This window comes from Anarrhichthys ocellatus, unplaced genomic scaffold (genome assembly GCF_004355925.1).
Source record: "Anarrhichthys ocellatus isolate YVR2014 unplaced genomic scaffold, GSC_Weel_1.0 scaffold191, whole genome shotgun sequence".
NCBI lineage: Eukaryota > Metazoa > Chordata > Actinopteri > Perciformes > Anarhichadidae > Anarrhichthys > Anarrhichthys ocellatus.
The window spans coordinates 120961-139706 of NW_022280221.1; the positions used below are offsets into that span (position 1 = coordinate 120961).

Below are 18746 nucleotides of genomic sequence, written 5' to 3' on the forward strand. Positions count from 1 at the left end.
TCCTTCAGCCTCCTCTGTCCTCGTCCTTCAGCCTCATCCTGTATCCTCTGCAACAAATGAACAAAAACATCACGCGTAGAATGATTGTAATTTAACTATCCTCATGTCTCTTCTATTAGTTGTCTTGTTTCAAATTTGGTTAAATCAGTTTTCAAAGATACCGAATAAATGACGCACAACAAAAACATATAATATCTGATTGCTGGATGGAAAGCAGCCGTTAAAACACACAAAATGTAGTTTCAATGACAACGTGGTTCAAAATATGATGTGACACACTGTCAGGCCATCAGGTTCCCTCAATGGGACGAATCTTTAAAGAAAATGAAGTAAAGATTGAAACTGAGAGGTATTTAGTGTGTTGGTGATTGAACAGTTTGTTTGTCTCAGTCAAAGATCTCAGGAATGTCAGCAGGTTTATCTCGTTTATTCCACTTGACTTATGAAGTGATTCACAGTGTGTTTCAGAGTCTCCTCGCTGTGTTCGACTCCCGGTGACGACTGCAGATTACTGGATATGATGTTGGACAGAATGAGTTTCACTTTGAGAACAAATGTCAAGTCAGCATTTATCTCCTGCTGAGGTGAAACGAGTGCCCTTGACATTTGAAAGCTCTTTTTCTTCTTCTCTCGACAAATATAAAATATGACATTCATTATGCAACTTTTATCACAAAGATCACCTTTATTTCAGACAGGATATTGTGTCACACCACTATTATACTTGATCATATTCAAGTAAGAAGGTTATGAAAAACAACTAAACATCTTATCGTCATTATGCAGACGACACACAGATTTATATCAAGATATCAGCAGGCCAAAATATATATATATATATATAGTGCTGATTTACTGGGTCTCCAGCAGTGATTGGTTACACTTGTATTTAGATCTGTCCACTTGTGATCCGATCGCCAAAGATTCACAATGATGAAGATGTAAACAGGGTGAAGTCACCTCCCAGTGTCTTCACCTCCCTTCAGCTCTGCTGCACTGTTGTCTTCGTCCTGCTGAGTGTGCATGTTTATAAAGACATAAAAGCAATGAGATAGATTACAGAGGAGTTGTTCCTGTCTGTATGAGGCTACAGAGGGCCGTTTAAATGGATAAAAACTTAGAGACAAAATAACTAACGGTGGTAAAGCTTTCAGTTTAACATCTGAGAAAATTGTTCCCCTCTCTTCCCTTGTTTTTTTCTCTCTCCTCCGTCGATACCTCCCACTGCTATTTCCAACTTATCTGATGAATAATGTGCCGTGAAACTCTTTAGGTTGTCGATAAGTGTCTAAGCGCCGGTGCCACCAAGACAGATTCCTCTGCGTTTCTTCTGCCGCTGAGCGATAAGCTTTCTATAAAAAATGGGTAAATACCGGCACAAGGCAGGAAACTGAACCCTTCGTTGTTCTCATTCCCATCCACCCCCGTCTGCTTCTTACTTCTTGTTTTCCTGCACTGCTGCACTTCCCTCACACATTCCTGTTTGTCTCCTCCGTCTCTGTCTGCGTCCTGTTGAGGAGACGTTTGCATACAAGCTCAACCAGTCACTTCTCTTTTGAGTCTTGTTTTATCGGCATTATTTTCACCCTGAGCAACACAAAAAAACAGACAATTTGAACTTGAGTTTGAATTTGAATGAAAACGGGCTCAGAAAATTCAGTGCAAAGTTTCAAAATCTTTATAAATATCTGAATAGATCCGTTTAAGATCACCTTTACCCGGGAAGTCCATTACAGGTTCTGTTGTTTATCAGCAGCATATGTGATAAATTAATCAGTGAACTTATTTCATTATTTTGGTGGACGTTCAGCTTTGGGCCAAAGAAAGCGCTGAAGCTTTAGTTGTGAATCCGCAACATGTTCTCAGTTGATCAAATGAAAACATTCAGATGAAAAGTTATTGTCGGATTCAATCTTCCCTCTGGTTTCATGCCGTATTTGTTTCCTGTCGTCTTGACTGCAGGGCACCGTTATTTAAATGTTATTTCTTCCAAAGCAGACCGGGAATCGAACCTCTACCCCCCCCTCCTCCCCGCCTGCGGTTTTCGGAGGCAGAAATGTGTCGCGTGTCGCGTGTCGCGGCTGTAATGAGCGGATTAGCAAGTCATTATAGTGGCTTGAGTCAGCAACACTCTGCAATTCATGATGCTGCCGCTGCAAAACAAAATCTCCTTATCCCCTGAAGGGAGAGAAAGCTAATATCCTATATTTAGGTGAGCATTAAGGGCCATTACCCAACAGACAGAGTGCTTTATCCTCTGTTGTTGGGTGGGGGCCTTTTCCTTTTTCTCCCTTTCACAGCCAGCTGTGATGCTTTTATCTGAATGAGGAGAGCTAAAAGCAGGTCAGGCGTGCAGCAGGAAAGTCAAATTTACGACGTGACCTTTAAGGCACCACTGTGATGGCGACGCTGCAGACGGGGGCGGGAGAGTTTGGGGTTTTCGAAGATTAAAAGGCGTGTTTTCTAACCTTTTGTGTTGAGAGATGTATTCATGTTGACCGAAAGCGGCTTCAGTTCGGGTTTGAAAGGCTGGAGATGCTTTTTGTCAGGCTGAGCTAAATCTCTAAAGCCGTTTTCTTCTTCAGGGATTTTCTGTTGACTGGTAGAACAGTGGGAGCCAACAGCACAAAGTGTGTGGTGTTTATGTAGCGCAGTGATGCTCCAAACCAACTCTGATGTTTCACTTTTTTATCATTTAACCGTTTCATGTGTTGGTAGGAAGCAAACTGCTGCTTTCATCCATGCAACACTTCACCTCCCTCATCTCCATGAAGTATTTGATAAACTGGTGTCTTCACACACCAAACGCACAGACATTAACCCATCAACACAACTGAAGTAGCACAGTTTACGGTGCAGAGATACGTCTGAATCGAAGTCATTTTTTAAGCCCAGATTTCAAGAAGAAGACAAAAGCAGCTTCTCATTTTTAGCTGAAATGACAGCTCTCTTTTCATGCGTTTTCCTACAAAATCCAGCAACACATGTTCGTTTCTGCTCGTTACATGAATACAGTCACTTAGGCAACAAAACTACTTAGTTATGTTTTTAAAAAAGGTCGTCATTTGTGTTAAAATAACTGCGGAAGTGCCGTTACTAAATTACGCAAGTTACGTGACAACATTGACTTCTTTTTTTTCACACAGGGAACGAACATCGGTCTCCTCGCTGAAAGATCGTGGTCTGTTGGAACCATCCTACAAAATGAACAAGCTTGTTCAACTTTAAATCATTTGTAACCTGGCTGCCTTAAAATGTTAAGTTAGACAAAGCTAAGAGCTTTAGTTCCTTTAACTTAGAATAAATAGTTGAGGTAACAAAGTTCCATCAACTTTATACTTTAAGTTTAATCAACAAGTTTTTTAGTGATACCAACACGACATTTCAAGTTGAATAAACCTTAATCCTAGTTAAAGCAACATACAATAACTAGTTAAACCAACAAACTTTAGTTGATTTCTTGAGTTGTACAAACATGAAAATAAAAGTTGATTAAAGTTGAATCAATTTATACATTTTAGTTATGCAAACATCATAATACAAGTTGGCTCAACTAAGCATCTTGTTGAATTAACTTATCTTTTTAAGGCAGCCAGGTTACTTTTTAGGAATAGTTCATCTTAACTGCAATGTTAAGTTAATTTAAAAAGTAATTTGCCCACACAACTTAAGCTTCTATTTTTTAACAGTTCTCCATAAAAACGATTCATCAACATCAAGGAACATTCAGAATGCTTCTTTTTTCACTCTGTATACTTCCTCATTCATGATTAAGTGGATAACAATAATAATAATATTATTCCCGCGCATTATTTTTGCGTGGAAATTGCAAAAAAGAGTCCTAATTGACTTTCCATTAGTATTATTTTCGTGCTGAGCTACACAAAAAAACAATTTGCGGTTTTGAACATGAAACCAATTGATTGCATTTCGTGACATTTCCACAAACTGCCAAGATACTGGACTGGTTATGTAGAGTCCCATGCTCTGTGAGGTCAAATGTCTGTCTTTGTCAATGGAGTCTTGTGACTTTGAATAGAGCTAGGGATGCATTAAAAAAACGTCAGACAGATGAAGCCATTATCTTGCTTTCTTCACACCCACCAGACTCAGATTTCTGACCCATTTGCCTGACTGGGCGAGTTTTAACAAACCCCCATTACGACTCAAGGGATCTCTGCTTTGTTGTTGTGTTTCTGCACCAACAAACAGCACTCAGTCTTCTTCTCTTCACGCTCTTCATCACACACACGTCGTCTCACACGTCCTCAGCAGTGTTTGTTTGCTCTGTAGTCTCCGTCTTCACTTGTCAGACTGATGAAGCGGGACTCAAAGCCTCCTGCTCGCTGTGAGTTGCAGCGAATGAGTGTCATCTCAATGCCTCTGATGTAAAAAAATAAATAATAATAAATGAAGAGTTGGGATTGAAAGCAGTTGATGGAGTCGAGTCTGCGATTAGCCGCGGAGCCGCCACAGTGAGCCGCTGGTGGCGGCCGGTGTATCAGCGGGGCCCCGCCGGCTCCGTTAGCTCGCACTTCCTGCAGGAAAGACCCTAATTAATTGTTGTCATCATTTGTTTATTTCTGCCTGTAGCCGTTTCTCATTTCCTGTCTCAGCTCACCATCACGTCTCTTTCTGTCCAGTTTTCTGTCACTCAGATCGTTGCTTTCATATTCTTTCTTTTTTTATCACTTTGCTGTTTTCGTTGCTTCTCTTTCAGTCTCCTTCTGCCTCAGTTGACTTTCTCTCTCTTCATTCAGTCACTCTGTTGGCAAACGGCAAGTTGTTTTGAAGGTTCATTTTGAAGCTACTTTCCCCTTTCGTCCACGAGTAATGAAATCATTTCTTCCTCTCTCACACAGTTTTGTACGACAAGGAGAGAGTTTTGTTTTCAACCAACTCTGGGAAGACAAAACATTCAGTTTGTTAAAAACAGCTACATCATCATTATCATTATCTTCATCATCTGTATCTCCCCCCGTCCCTCGTTCATTGGAGGCCTTTATCTTCCACTCTCCATCTCTCTGCTATCGAGCTCGTTCCGATTGACTCCAGACAATTTAAATTCCATTTGGGCTTTCTCGTTTGAATTCATGCAGGACGCCTCATTGGTGATAAACATTTAGCGAGGGACAGGTTAAACAAATCCAGAACGTGGGGGGGGGGGGGGGGGGGGGGTTAGAGGAACGTAACTCAACTGTGCAGATATGGAGAGTTGAAGCAGTTGCATGATGGGATTGAGCAGGGTTGGATGCTGATCGTTGAACACTCGTGTTCTGGGAAACATGCAAAACACACACATACACACACACACACACACACACACACACACACACACATACACATGGGCTAATGAAAAAATCTCGCTTCAGTCTCTCTAATCTACTTTGAAGATGTGGACTCGTTTCGTCATGCTCCCTCACTCAGCCATTTTAAATCTCTCTCCCTCTGCAACATGTGAGAGTCTCTCCATCTCTTTTCTTTCTGTCTGGCTCTCTCGTCCTTCTCCGTCTCCCGTCTTCGCTCACATTTTCTCTCCCCTCCCTTTCTTATGTTTTTCCACATTTTGCTTCCCTCTTTCCTTTGTCTCTAATCTCCTCGTTCTCTTCTCAGCCTCCCTTGCTTTCCCTCTCAGACTTCATCCACACTAATCCTGAAACACCTGAACAACAGAGAGAAAACAAACTGCTAAATCTCTTCTTCTTTGTCGTCAAAATAGTTGATCACAGCCAACGTTGTTACTCTGCAGAGTCTCTGTTGGTTGAACCTCCGTTCAGTCCGGCTCTCGTTCACATTGTAATGTTTTAACAGCTTCTGATTTAATAAGAGATTCAAGGATTCATACGTCACATACTCATATTTTTGGGAGGTTCTCCGCTTGGTCACTTTGACTGCAGTCACTGTAGTGATGATGTCGTTGGCTGGCGTTGCTATGACGCTTGTCACTTCTTCCACATATTTGTGTATGAAATGTAATTACAGGTCATGAATGCTATTAGCCAACATGAACTCGTGCTCTGCTGCACTGATGAAAGCACTGAAATCACTGACTTGTTGCAAGTTGTGCACAGACTGTAGATAAGAAGAGGACGTAGTCGTGGTGACGTCTCTCATTGGTTTGTGGACAGATGTTTTGAAGCCTCGAGTTCGCCGATTTGGCCGTCGCCATGTTGGTGTTTTTTGCAACCAATGAACAGAAGTTAACGTATTTGGAACTCATGTTTACAATGTTTACTGAGGTAATAAATCAAGAGAGAAGTAGAGTCATTTTCTCATAGACTTCTATACAACCAGAGGAGTCGCCCCCTGGTGGACACTAGAGAGAATGCAAGTTGCCGCCTTGTGTGTTTTTGGAGCAGCTGCATGTTGACTGTCAGCGGTGAGGTTTGAATTCCTGAATGTTTTTTTTTGTTACAGGCTGAGGTTGTAATAAATGACCGTTAAAATGTGTTAAAACCAGGACTGAACATCTGAAATGCAGGATATGATGATATGCTGTCTATTATATGCTTTTGATTGTAGAAGTAATGTCCTGCAGGTGGCGGTACAGGCAGCCAGCAGACCATTCTCCATGAGGAGCAGTGGAAGATGCCGGCTCTGCCAGCACTGCTGCTGTCGATTTACGTCGCCGTCCTGCTGCTGACCATGGCACCGCTCTCCTTCAGCCGGGCCAACATCCTCTCTGCTGTCCGGATGGGTGAGTACTTGGTACTTGATTGGACCTCATTGGCCACGACTTAGATCTTGAGTGGGGCCTGCTGGTCTGGACATGGAACTTGTTAGTCTGGACTTGGAACATGTTGGTCTTGACTTAGAAGTTGTTGGTCTCTATTTGGAACTTGAAGGGACTTGTTGGTCTGGACTTGGAGATTGATTGGAGCTCCTTGAAACTTGTTGGTCTGGACTTAAAACTGTATTGTAACTAGATGGTCTGGACTTGGAACTTGATTAGGAGTTGTTGGTCTTGACCTTAAAACCTGACTTGGGACTTGATTAGGACTCCTCATACAGAGGATTGAGACACAATAATTGCACATATGGCGAAAACATAGCACACTTTGACACAATCTCTTGAAAAATGGTCATATGGTTGAACTCCATAGTTACCACCAAAACTGAGAGAAGAGTCTAGTTTCTCACCTCCACACAGCTGGCCAATCACTGCCAGGAAATGGCTCTGGTTGGCGGTTTCCAAATGTTATGAAAATAGTTGGATGCAGCCGCCAGTTGGGGCAAAGGAAAAACTTATCTGGATGCAAATATTACGGCAAAGCTCCTGGTAGAAATGTCATTATTTACCCAGAATCCTATTTTCTCCATGAGTGAAAACACACATAAGCACATTGCTCATATTAATCACCCTCTCACTCTCCTGTTGGAACGTGTTAGCAAATACAAACGCACTCTTCCTCTGCTCCTCCCTCACTCGTTACTCCTCGGTTTTGTTGTTTTTGTATTGCTGTCCCCTTGTGTTTCCTTGTACTTTTGTTGTGTCTTCTCACCTCCTACTGCTGTCTCTGTTTGCCATCTTGATTCCTCTCACACTGTCTCTTTGCTTTGTTTGTCTCTTTACAAGCCCCTCGAGGCTTCCCTTTGTTGCCGCCGCTCGCTCACTCCTCGTTTCCTTTTCTTCTTCTTCTTCTTCTTCTTCTTCTTCCCTCCTCGGTTTTTTTTCCATCCCGGGTTGAATCACTTGTAAGCGCAAATGCACTCGAAAGAATACTGGATCAGGGAGCGTCTCCGTGACTTCCCTTCGTGATTAATGGCGAGGCCCGAGCTCCACTCTGCTATCAGCACCTCTTACTTACGTCCTCGTTGTGCTCCGCAGGGGAAGATTAGCTCTAATAAAAACAGGGACTTAACATTGAAAGTAAAATTTCAGCTGTCTTCACAGCAGATAAGGTTTCTTTTCCCTGTTCATCCCTCAGCCCTGATGGCCACGAGTTCAAATCCCTGTTGCTTTCATCAGGCGGGGGGCACTTACATGCAAGCTACCATGGCAACCGGGTGTCCTAGTGATGTATAATGGCCGACCGTCTACTCCTCTATTAATAACAGCTGACTGCTCCACACACACACACACACACACGCACACACACACACACACACACACACACAGGGAAACACACTCTTTATTTCATGCCTGATGAGTGGAGTTATATGAAAATAACAGAAGTCACACTCTGACTGAAATCAGCTGCACGGAGGAACATAGAGATTCCAGTCTCACAATCTATTCATGAAGCAGTCAAAATGTAAACATTTCATACACAAGTTTGAAGAAAAGGCTAATTTTTGTATTTCTTAATGTCAACTAATCCCCTAAATAAATACTTTAAGTTGTTCCTGTGGCTCTCGGCTCCAAGCCCATTGGTTCTTAGAGAAGATGTAAATATTAACTGGTCACTGTTTTATAAAACAAACAGAAGAACTACTTTTAGCAGCGGATTAATCCACATTTGGTGATCCTGAGAGTATTTTGGGGCGGTGGTTTGTCTTTAATAATCTTTTTAAATCGATAGTTTTCTCAAGGCGGTTTTGTATGGACATGTAATGTAATAACCTAATAACGTAATAACTCACTAAATGAAGTAGATATTTTACATGAAGGTTGTTGGTTTGACATCTTTTTTTTCAATTTTTCAAACAGAAAAATTGAGGTAAAAATGTATTGTTTTTTGAGACCAATCAGAAGTCAGAATGTCTGTTTGTTTGAATTCAGGAACGTGAATGTTTCCTTTCAGCTGCATTTCTCTCTCCAGTCGATGGAAAATTAATTCTGTTCAACTCTGACACGCTCAGCTGTAAACAAATTTTCAAGGTTCACTATTCAGTAGCTGTGAAATGAAAAGGACTGTGTGGAAGTGTTTCTATCATCCGAGGACTCAGGTGATGGTGGATACTGCCAGCAGGCAAATGCTGGTACAGTTTGTCCTGCAGATGATGGTTTGAATCCTTAGAGGCACGTTTGGAGGGCATTGGTACACAAACTGCACTCCAATTATATCAGAGGGGACACCCAACAATCTCTCTATTCACCCGACATAGGAACAACACCTGTATACCTGAACAAAGTTCAAAAACAGCCAAAGACACTAACTGCATTCTTGCAACAAAGGAGCGAACCTGTGGATCCTAGTTACAAAACCATTTGGTAGAAAATGTGAAGTGTTTCGGGGACCTCGTCGTTGTTCTTCAAAAACAAAAGCCGAGTAATTATGAACCAGCACTTCACACGAGCAGCAATCAAATCACAAAAGCAAGAATGACTCGGCTGTAATTATCAATCACATAAGTCTAACAAGCAGATTAATCTCCGTCATGCTGAGAAGCGACCCACATGAGATCAGGCGGTGACTGTAATTAGAGCAACTCTTGTGTTATTGTTGTCGGTCTCCGGCCGAGCTGCCACGCCGGCTCACAGGTCAATAATTCCCAAAAGGCAATTAGTGTTCAGAGAAGCTGATGCCAGAAGAGAAACAAACAGCAGTTAGTCTGTGGTGTCAGGAAGCATCCGGACAAGTTGCCACTGCAGAGAAACCGCAGACTCAAAGTAGATTCAAAGTGTTCAGTGACACAAAGATGAAAAGTTTGTCATCGATTAAGTCGGGTCTGAAAGTCCAAACTTATCTCAATTTCAACGAAACTAAGAATCTACAGTTAGAAAAGATAAGATAAGATAAGATGACACCAGTATTAAAACCAGTACCCTTAAAGTGACACCAATAGATTACTTTCTCGGGTACCCATCATGTGAATGGAAGCTGTGTGTGTGTCCCATTGGTTCAGGCTGGTCTCATCCAGCAGTCGTAGCAATTGCAAAAATGGTAATGCGCCGTAATTCATAGATGTCCCACAAAAGGATTTTGTATGTTATCCGTGTAATCATGAATGAGGAAGTATAAAGACCACAGAGGTGGAAGAGTCAACGAACCGCGATCTTTCCTCCAGACGACGGCTGTTCGGTCCTCATGTGAAACGAAAAGACAGTGTGGGTTTGTTGCCTAAACCTAACGAAGTATTTTAAGATCTTTTTCTAAACCTAACGAAGTATTTACGATCTTTTCCTTAACTTAACGAAGTATTTACGATCTTTTCCTTAACTTAACGAAGTATTTACGATCTTTTCCTTAACTTAACGAAGTATATTTAAGATATTTTCCTTAACTTAACGAAGTATTTACGATCTTTTCCTTAACTTAACGAAGTATTTACGATCTTTTCCTTAACTTAACGAAGTATTTACGATCTTTTCCTTAACTTAACGAAGTATTTTAAGATCTTTTCCTAAACTTAACGAAGTATTTACGATCTTTTCCTTAAGTTAACGAAGTATTTTAAGATCTTTTCCTAAACTTAACGAAGTATTTTAAGATCTTTTCCTTAACTTAAAAAAGTATTTTAAGATCTTTTCCTTAACTTAACGAAGTATTTTAAGATCTTTTCCTAAATTTAACGAAGTATTTTAAGATCTTTTTCTAAACCTAACGAAGTATTTTAAGATCTTTTCCTAAACTTAACGAAGTATTTTAAGATCTTTTCCTTAACTTAAAAAAGTATTTTAAGATCTTTTCCTTAACTTAACRAAGTATTTTWAGATCTTTTCCTTAACTTAACTAAGTATTTTAAGATCTTTTCCTGAATTTAACAAAGTATTTTAAGATATTTTCCTTAACTTAACGAAGTATTTTAAGATCTTTTCCTTAACTTAAAAAAGTATTTTAAGATATTTTCCTTAATTTAACAAAGTATTTTAAGATATTTTCCTTAACTTAACGAAGTATTTTAAGATCTTTTCCTTAACTTAACTAAGTATTTTAAGATCTTTTTCTAAACCTAACGAAGTATTTTAAGATCTTTTCCTAAACTTAACGAAGTATTTTAAGATCTTTTCCTTAACTTAAAAAAGTATTTTAAGATCTTTTCCTTAACTTAACGAAGTATTTTTAGATCTTTTCCTTAACTTAACTAAGTATTTTAAGATCTTTTCCTGAATTTAACAAAGTATTTTAAGATATTTTCCTTAACTTAACGAAGTATTTTAAGATCTTTTCCTTAACTTAAAAAAGTATTTTAAGATATTTTCCTTAATTTAACAAAGTATTTCAAGATATTTTCCTTAACTTAAAAAAGTATTTTAAGATATTTTCCTTAATTTAAAAAAGTATTTTAAGATATTTTCCTTAACTTAAAAAAGTATTTTAAGATATTTCCTTAATTTAACAAAGTATTTTAAGATATTTTCCTTAACTTAACGAAGTATTTTAAGATCTTTTCCTTAACTTAACAAAGTATTTTAAGATCTTTTTCTAAACTTAACGAAGTATTTTAAGATCTTTTCCTTAACTTCAAAAAGTATTTTAAGATATTTTCCTTAATTTAACGAAGTATTTTAAGATCTTTTCCTAAACTTAACGAAGTATTTTAAGATCTTTTCCTTAACTTCAAAAAGTATTTTAAGATATTTTCCTTAATTTAACAAAGTATTTTAAGATATTTTCCTTAACTTAACGAAGTATTTTAAGATATTTTCCTTAATTTAACAAAGAATTTTAAGATATTTTCCTTAACTTAACGAAGTATTTTAAGATCTTTTCCTAAACTTAACGAAGTATTTTAAGATCTTTTCCTTAACTTAACGAAGTATTTTAAGATCTTTTTCTAAACCTAACTAAGTCATTTTTTTACCTAAAAGCTAACAAAGATGTTTCCTGTGAAGACGGGAGTTTATTTTGAAAATACCGTATGCACATAACGAGCGGGAGTTGACACGTGTTGCAGGCTCTTGTAGGAAAACCCACAAAAAATGAGGATAACTTTTGGTCAGATATCATAGGAACCATTGTATGAGGAAACGTTGATGGGTTAGCTTACCGCCGCCGTACTGCACGGCGCTAATACAGCGATTTGAAAATCAAAAGAGCATGAAATAAATCATCAGGTGACTTTCTACTCCGGCGAGGATTAAACATCAAGTCAAGTGCATAAATACTGTAGTGACGCGTCAGTGTCCTTCAGCTGTGCTGAAGACCTCCGTGACTGATTTACACCTGCGCTATCAGTCACTCTGAAGGAGTCATTAGCTCACGTTCATCAGTAAATATCTCCCAACGACAGAAGAGCTTGTGTCACCACCGAGCGGCTGGAACATTAATCCTTAAAAAATGAGCTCGGATAAAAAAATTTCAAATTCTGGGCACAAGTCACTTTGTAAGTGAAGATGTCTGTTTTCATTTGAAAAGGCAAATGTCTCATTTTGGTGGAAAAACTGAATTTGAATTTCATGGGTTTATTTTCCCCCCTCAGTGCGACCTCTGAGCCTTTAAAGCCTCCAGCTCAAACTAAAAGGTCAGAAACATTAGAAGAACAAATGAATTAGAAGGTAAAGAAAGGATGCCAAGAGAAGAAGCAGAGAGAAGCGACCCACCAGAGGAATGAGAAGTAAACAAACCCTTCGTTGCCCCGGAGCTTTATTCTGAAGGATTTTTTGCCTTTTGAGAAAAGCACCGACTTTTTTTTACAAACACCCTACAGCTCGACTTTATTATCTCTGCTAAATGACTCTCAAACTACGACTGCAGGCTTTGTCTGTGATATGAATGTTTCACTGTGTGGGATTAAAGCAGCACCTGACATGTGATTGAACCAACCAATCAGAAACTGGGACAACACAGAGGATGAATGTGAAGGGGAAACAACACAAAGTTCATCATATTGTTGGAGCGATACGAAATGTATCAGAACTCTAAATCTTTTATATGTTTCAAGAAATCGAGACAATAAAACAAGAATGTCTGAACCGAGGCCGTCCAGCAGTGGCTGTTGGTTGGCTTTAACCAGAAGGTTGTTGGTTCGTCCCCGGCTCCAACATGGTGCATTGAGGTCAAATGTTATGTTTATACCTGTATGTATATGACCATTCAATTAACGTATATGTTAGTCGGGGACTAAAGACGCTGCCTTCCCTCGAGCCAGCGAGGCTAAACTATCCGACTGAGAAACGGATCCAGATTTCATGAGAAACTCTGAAACATACAAAGACTCTTGTGACCCCTCAACACTGAATTCTTAAGGAAACAGTTTTCTGGCCACATCGCAGCTCTTCATTTGACCCATGATGTCATGCTATCAGTGGTAGCGCTCCAAAGTGGACCTTTATGCACCTTTTAAAAACACTCTTGTACACACTGGACGATGTGTTTGCCTCTGAAAGGACAGCAGCCACCAGAGGATTGCAGCGCTGTGATCACAACCCCCCCGGACGCAGCAACGTGTTGCTTTTAAATTAAGCAACGTGTTGCTTTTAGTCTCCATTAGGTCTCCTCTCGACGAACATGTCGACCCACCTGCGGCCCCCCCCAGAGTCCAGACCTCCACACTCGTATCAAAGAATGTCAAATGCATGAAGCTCAGAGGTGGGAAGTGACAAGAAAAGCTGTTAGTCCACTTTGTTTGTGACGCCACACACACACACACACACACACACACACACCGCCTCCAGGGGAGTAACATCCGTCTGCAGAGCTCCTTCTGCCTCCATGAAAGGAGTTTTATCGGTTGTGTCTCAGGTTGAATCTACAACACAAACACACAGCGGCGACGGCTCCACACGCTTTACAACCTCTTTGCATAAATACAAGACGACGTTTCTGCATTTGGGGTAAAACATGAAGTTGAAACGGCATAATTTGGTAAACGGGCTGTCGGGAGGTAATTCACAGGAAACACGGAGAGAGGAATAGAACTACTACACTCACACACAATAGAAATGAACAACATGAAATACAAGTCTGCTACTTTGTTATGAAACACTTCTCCGAATGAACGAGCATCCATGTGATATAATGCATCATTATTGCCAGCCAGCTCGCCGGGTTAAAATGAACCATAATAATATATAAATGATGTAAATTAATGAGGAATAGCTCCTCACCATGAGGCTCATAGATGCATATTTCTGGTCTCCTTTGAGGAGTTAGAAGCCAAAGAATATGAATACATGTTTCAGTGAACTTATGTCTATTACATTCCTGAGTAAATGGAAATGCAATAAAGGGAAGAAAGGATCTTTATCTTCTAAATGTCAACGTCACCATAAAAAAGATCATATGGATAACGATGAACTGAATGTCTTCTTCTACTCTTTACTACGACTGGGATGATGAAAATACACAAAAATACAACATTCATGATACAAAATATATAATATATTCAGACAGGCTCCATGTGTACTGTTAGTTGAATGCTTACTATTCATTCCCATATAGCCACGTTATGTTGTTAAAAATCTGAATGAATACTTTTTCAGGTCCGTCCGCAAGACAAACATTTGACTTTACATGCAATCGAGCTGCACGATAACACAACGCTTTGTGAAGTCATATCCACAACATTCACATAATGGGTCAAAGAATCATGTTCTTCATTTCGTTAAAGGACGATCATGATTGTGGCCTGTTCCTCTCTGCAGACCTTCCTGCTGTGTTTCTGTTCCTTCTGTCTCCTGCTAATTAAATGCTAATGAGTTGGTGACAAAGATGGCCACTCAGCACTTCTCACGTTGCAGAAAAAAGGAAGCGTTTGACCCTCTGTTATTACTTCTCTCTCTCTCTCTCTCTCTCTCTCCAACATTTTAAATCTGTGTGTGTGTGAGTGTGAGTGTGTGTGTGTGTGTGTGTGTGTGTGTGTGTGTGTGTGAGTGTGTGTGAGTGTGAGTGTGAGTGTGTGTGAGTGTGAGTGTGTGTGTGTGTGTGTGTGTGTGTGTGTGTGTGTGTGAGTGTGTGTGGTCGCAGTGACCAGATATTGTGTAAACAGAGACAGTGTCTGAACACTGCTGAGGCTCCTGAAGAAGACTCTTTATCTTTATCTCCCCTCTCATCCCCCCCCTCCCCCTGAGCACTCTTCTGTGGACTGAGTTCTTCCTCTCCGTCCATTATCTTTTTGCAAAAAGGCAAAATGCAGAATAGAAAGCAACAAAACAGTTCTGCGTCCTTTCCTCTTCTGCATTTCAGAAGGAAATGTATTTATATATATGGCATATAATAAACAATGTGTTTTACTCTTACATTTACAAACCGCCTCGGTTATTGGCTCAGATTCAACATGAGACACCAGGATGTGTCCATAAATGACAGCTCGGTGACACAAACTGTCCCGGATCCAAACCGTAAACCTGCTGCTCCTCTCAGCAGGTTGTGAGCGTGTAATGTGAAGACGCTCTGTGACAAAACCGTATTCATGACTCGCACCACTGGTTTCTGTGTGAGCCCACATCAGCATCATCTGTGCATCGATGGTTCCAGATGTTCTTCATGTTCAGGCTGTTTTCAGTGGATTTGGAGCTCGGCGTGGTTCACAGTGTAACAGTGACACTCCTTACCCACAGAGGCTGGAAGGAGAGAAATATGTTTATAAATGTTACGTTTCTGCATAAAAGCCTGTGGAGCTGGGAACAGCTGGAAACACGCCACTGTCAAAGTCCTGGATTCTGACCCCCGCCCCACAGCTGTTTCTGTGGTACAAGAACATCACTTTTACCTGGACTGGATCTCGACAGCGTTTGCTCCAAAACATATTGGGAAAAACTATTTAGCACTTTATAAATGTCGAAGAGTTTCCCCTCAGCGTCCGATACGACGACTCACAGAGCAACATGAACCATCTGCTTCTCTTTGTGCTTATTCCTCAACCGCAGAAACACACAACAGTCCTTTTGAGGAAGGACACGATAAATTGCCTCCTAGTTCTCCCCCGAGAGGCTTTAATTATTCAAGACACAAATGAAATGCAGAACAAACCCCAGCAGCAGACTCTCTGCTTGTTACTGAGTCGCGGCGGCATATTCGCTTTGATTTCCGTGTCTTGTTGTGCGGTGCCTCACAGCTTAGTGTCCGCCCGGAGAGGGGAACGAGGAGGGATGGACTGCGCTGCGATACGATCCATCGTAAGGCTCCTAATCAAGTGCTGAGCCTGAAAGTCTTTCCCTCCTCATCGTCTTCTGTGTTTGAACAAGAGGACGTCTCATCCGGGTGCAGCAGCAGACACTATTTACCTCCACTCTCCATAGACTGAGCTACCTGCACTAACAGGGGGGGAGGGTGGGGGGCAGGTGTTACTGCACTCAGCCACCAGGTAACTCTCTCTGTGACACTTCTAGCTGGAGGACACAGAGACAGTGACGGGTGTTTGTATTTGTGAACGCTCCGCTCCGCTTCCTGTTTTAAATCCAAGGACGAGTTTCTATTTGTGGAGCGAACGTCTGGCTGCAGGTGATGTTTCTCTCTTCTCACTCTGCAGAGAGCTCACCTGGCTGACATCCAATCACGGTTCTCCCTTCTTACATCTGGAGTAGAAATAAGTCAAACAGGTTTAAACTGAGTCTGTGGAAGCTCAAAAAACATGAATTTGTGTTTCTTTATAGAACATGTTTTAAAGCTGAGACTGTAATCCTTGGATCATTGAGAGAGTTTAGTTCTATGGGAGCGGGGCTGGGAATACTACAAAGCTCACTAAACACCTGCTGTTTGCATGTTTCCATTCTTTAAAGCAGCCGTGCGTTAAGGGGGAAATGGAATGTGTTGTTCATAATGTTTCAGCTACGACAGCCACACTTGTGTTGTTCTCAGCTTGTGAGGTCGGTCTGTCTGTGGACACATGTAGTCACTGCCACAGCAGCACAACCATCCCAGATGTAGTCATGAAACTCGGACTATGAGTCCACGCTGCTACGCTTCCATTTTAAAATGCTTATCTTTTGCTACGTTTAGCGCTGAGCGTCCGCACTGATCCGGAGTTTTAGAGCACCGAGAACAAAGGAGTTTAGAAACGCCACCGAAAGACGGGCTGAGTTTGGAGACTCCAGGTTTACCTCGTAGTGTGGACACGGTTTGGAAACGACGAGGAAGACGCCGGCGTTCGCTACTTGATTGGGTTTTAGCGGTCACGACATATCAAGTGACCCTTCTCCGGAATACAACACACAAACGTCAGCCTTGATTATCGATCGTCTACCAGATTCATTCAACATGGAGAACTGATTACAGGTGTTGACCTTGTTGTCTTCACTAGCAGCTGTTCTGCAGTTAAATTCTGCATTTTTTAAATATACTTTCTACTAAATTTGTCCGTTTGAGTTTACAGAAGAAGATCTTAAGTATCAAGCATTTTCTGTAACTAAGCAACCACTTCCTGTTCACACCAGCACCCCGCGCCCCGTGTACGTGATAGTCACTGTTCAGGCGTGCTAGTATGGACGCAGACGTGTTGAAAACGATGCTGAAGCGCCGTGTGGACGGAGATCCATTTAGTTTTCAAACCTTGGTTTTAAACGGAGACGTATTTGTGTGGATGCAGCTCAGTGGTAGTTGAGATCAATGTGAGGACGGGTGTGGTCTGAGCAAGGGTGCAGGAAGTCGGGGGGGGGGGGGGTAGGAAGTGAAGGAGGGCATTTGGCGTCACTGCTGGTGAGATCTCTTGTTTCGTGAGCATATACCGCTTTCCTTCCCTCGGTCTCAATGAATCCCGTCCACACAAGCATAGTTTTAAAAAAGATAAGTATGTTTATGAGTAAGTGAAGTATTTATGCCGACGAGGCATGAAGAGTTGCCTCACGAAGGAGATAACGGCGTCTGAGCACAGAAGATGTTCCCCCTGGCTGGAGTTTTACCAAAGCTCAGTTTTCAGTGACGTAAAATGAAGTCACGGTTTGGACGAACGGCCAGAACACGTAGAAACAGTTAAGTTTACAGAAACACTCACTAGGCCTCAAAATGAGCCCCACACAGCACCATAGAAACAGTGGTCCAACATCAAAGGAAAACAATGTGACGATGATGAGCTTCAGAGACGATGAAGGTGATGTAACGTTCGCCTGTCTAAATGGTGAATAGATCTCTTCCACCACGTCTAGACAGGATGCACATTTCAATGTCTTTTCTTTTGTTATCGTTTGTCCTAATATACCATCAGAACCATGAAACTGCTCTCAGCGCACGTTGAAGTCAGGACGTTTGTAGGATCTGAGCACAAAGGAATGTCTTTGGGATGAGGAGGTGCATGTAAATAGCCCTCTGGCTGTCAGAGTGGTGTAGCTGGAGGGCAACACTTCCTCAGCAACACAGTACATGCTAATGCAGAGGAAAGTGTCAAGCGGTGTTGAATGAACAGTTCCTCCAACGAGAATAGTTGCCAGAGCCGCAAATAACTATGGAAAGTAAGGCAAGTATGAAAAAAGGAATATTTGAAAGCGTAATATGGAGAGAATGGCAGAAATGAAAAGCAAGCAATTCAAAGATGAAGAGGGAAAGCATGATGTGTTTGTGCTGGAGATGGTTTTATCAAAACCATCGTTTGTTCTAAAATAATGAGACATTTAATCAGTTTTATATAAAAACACCAGCAATTATGGTTTCAAGTCATTTCAAGTCTTTTAATCTGTCACTTTGATTTCAGGTCATTTATTAATCTAATCTCAGAATCCAGGTCGTTGGTAAAGTTGACTCCTCTGTCTCACATCTACGTAAAGAGAAAGCAGTTCTTCGTTTCTCAGTGGTCACCTCTCTCTCTCTCCCCCTTTCTCTCTCTCTCTCTCTCTCTACCTCTCTCTCCCTCTCTCTCTCTCCCTCTCTCTCTCTCTCTCTCTCTACCTCTCTCTCCCTCTCTCTCTCTCCCTCTCTCTACCTCTCTCTCTCTCTCTCTCTACCTCTCTCTCTCTACCTCTCTCTCCCTCTCTCCCTCTCTCTCTCTCT

At 41.2% G+C, this 18746-nt stretch overlaps 1 protein-coding gene across 1 annotated transcript in view; it reads left to right on the forward strand.

Annotated features, from left to right (window-relative positions):
- Positions 1–18746, forward strand: part of LOC116400698 (uncharacterized) — an 83809-nt gene that overhangs the window by 6218 nt on the left and 58845 nt on the right. Inside the window, exon 3 of the mRNA XM_031878656.1 lies at positions 6539–6697. Coding sequence (XP_031734516.1) covers positions 6539–6697 — 159 coding nt within the window. The remainder of the gene's footprint in view (positions 1–6538; positions 6698–18746) is intronic.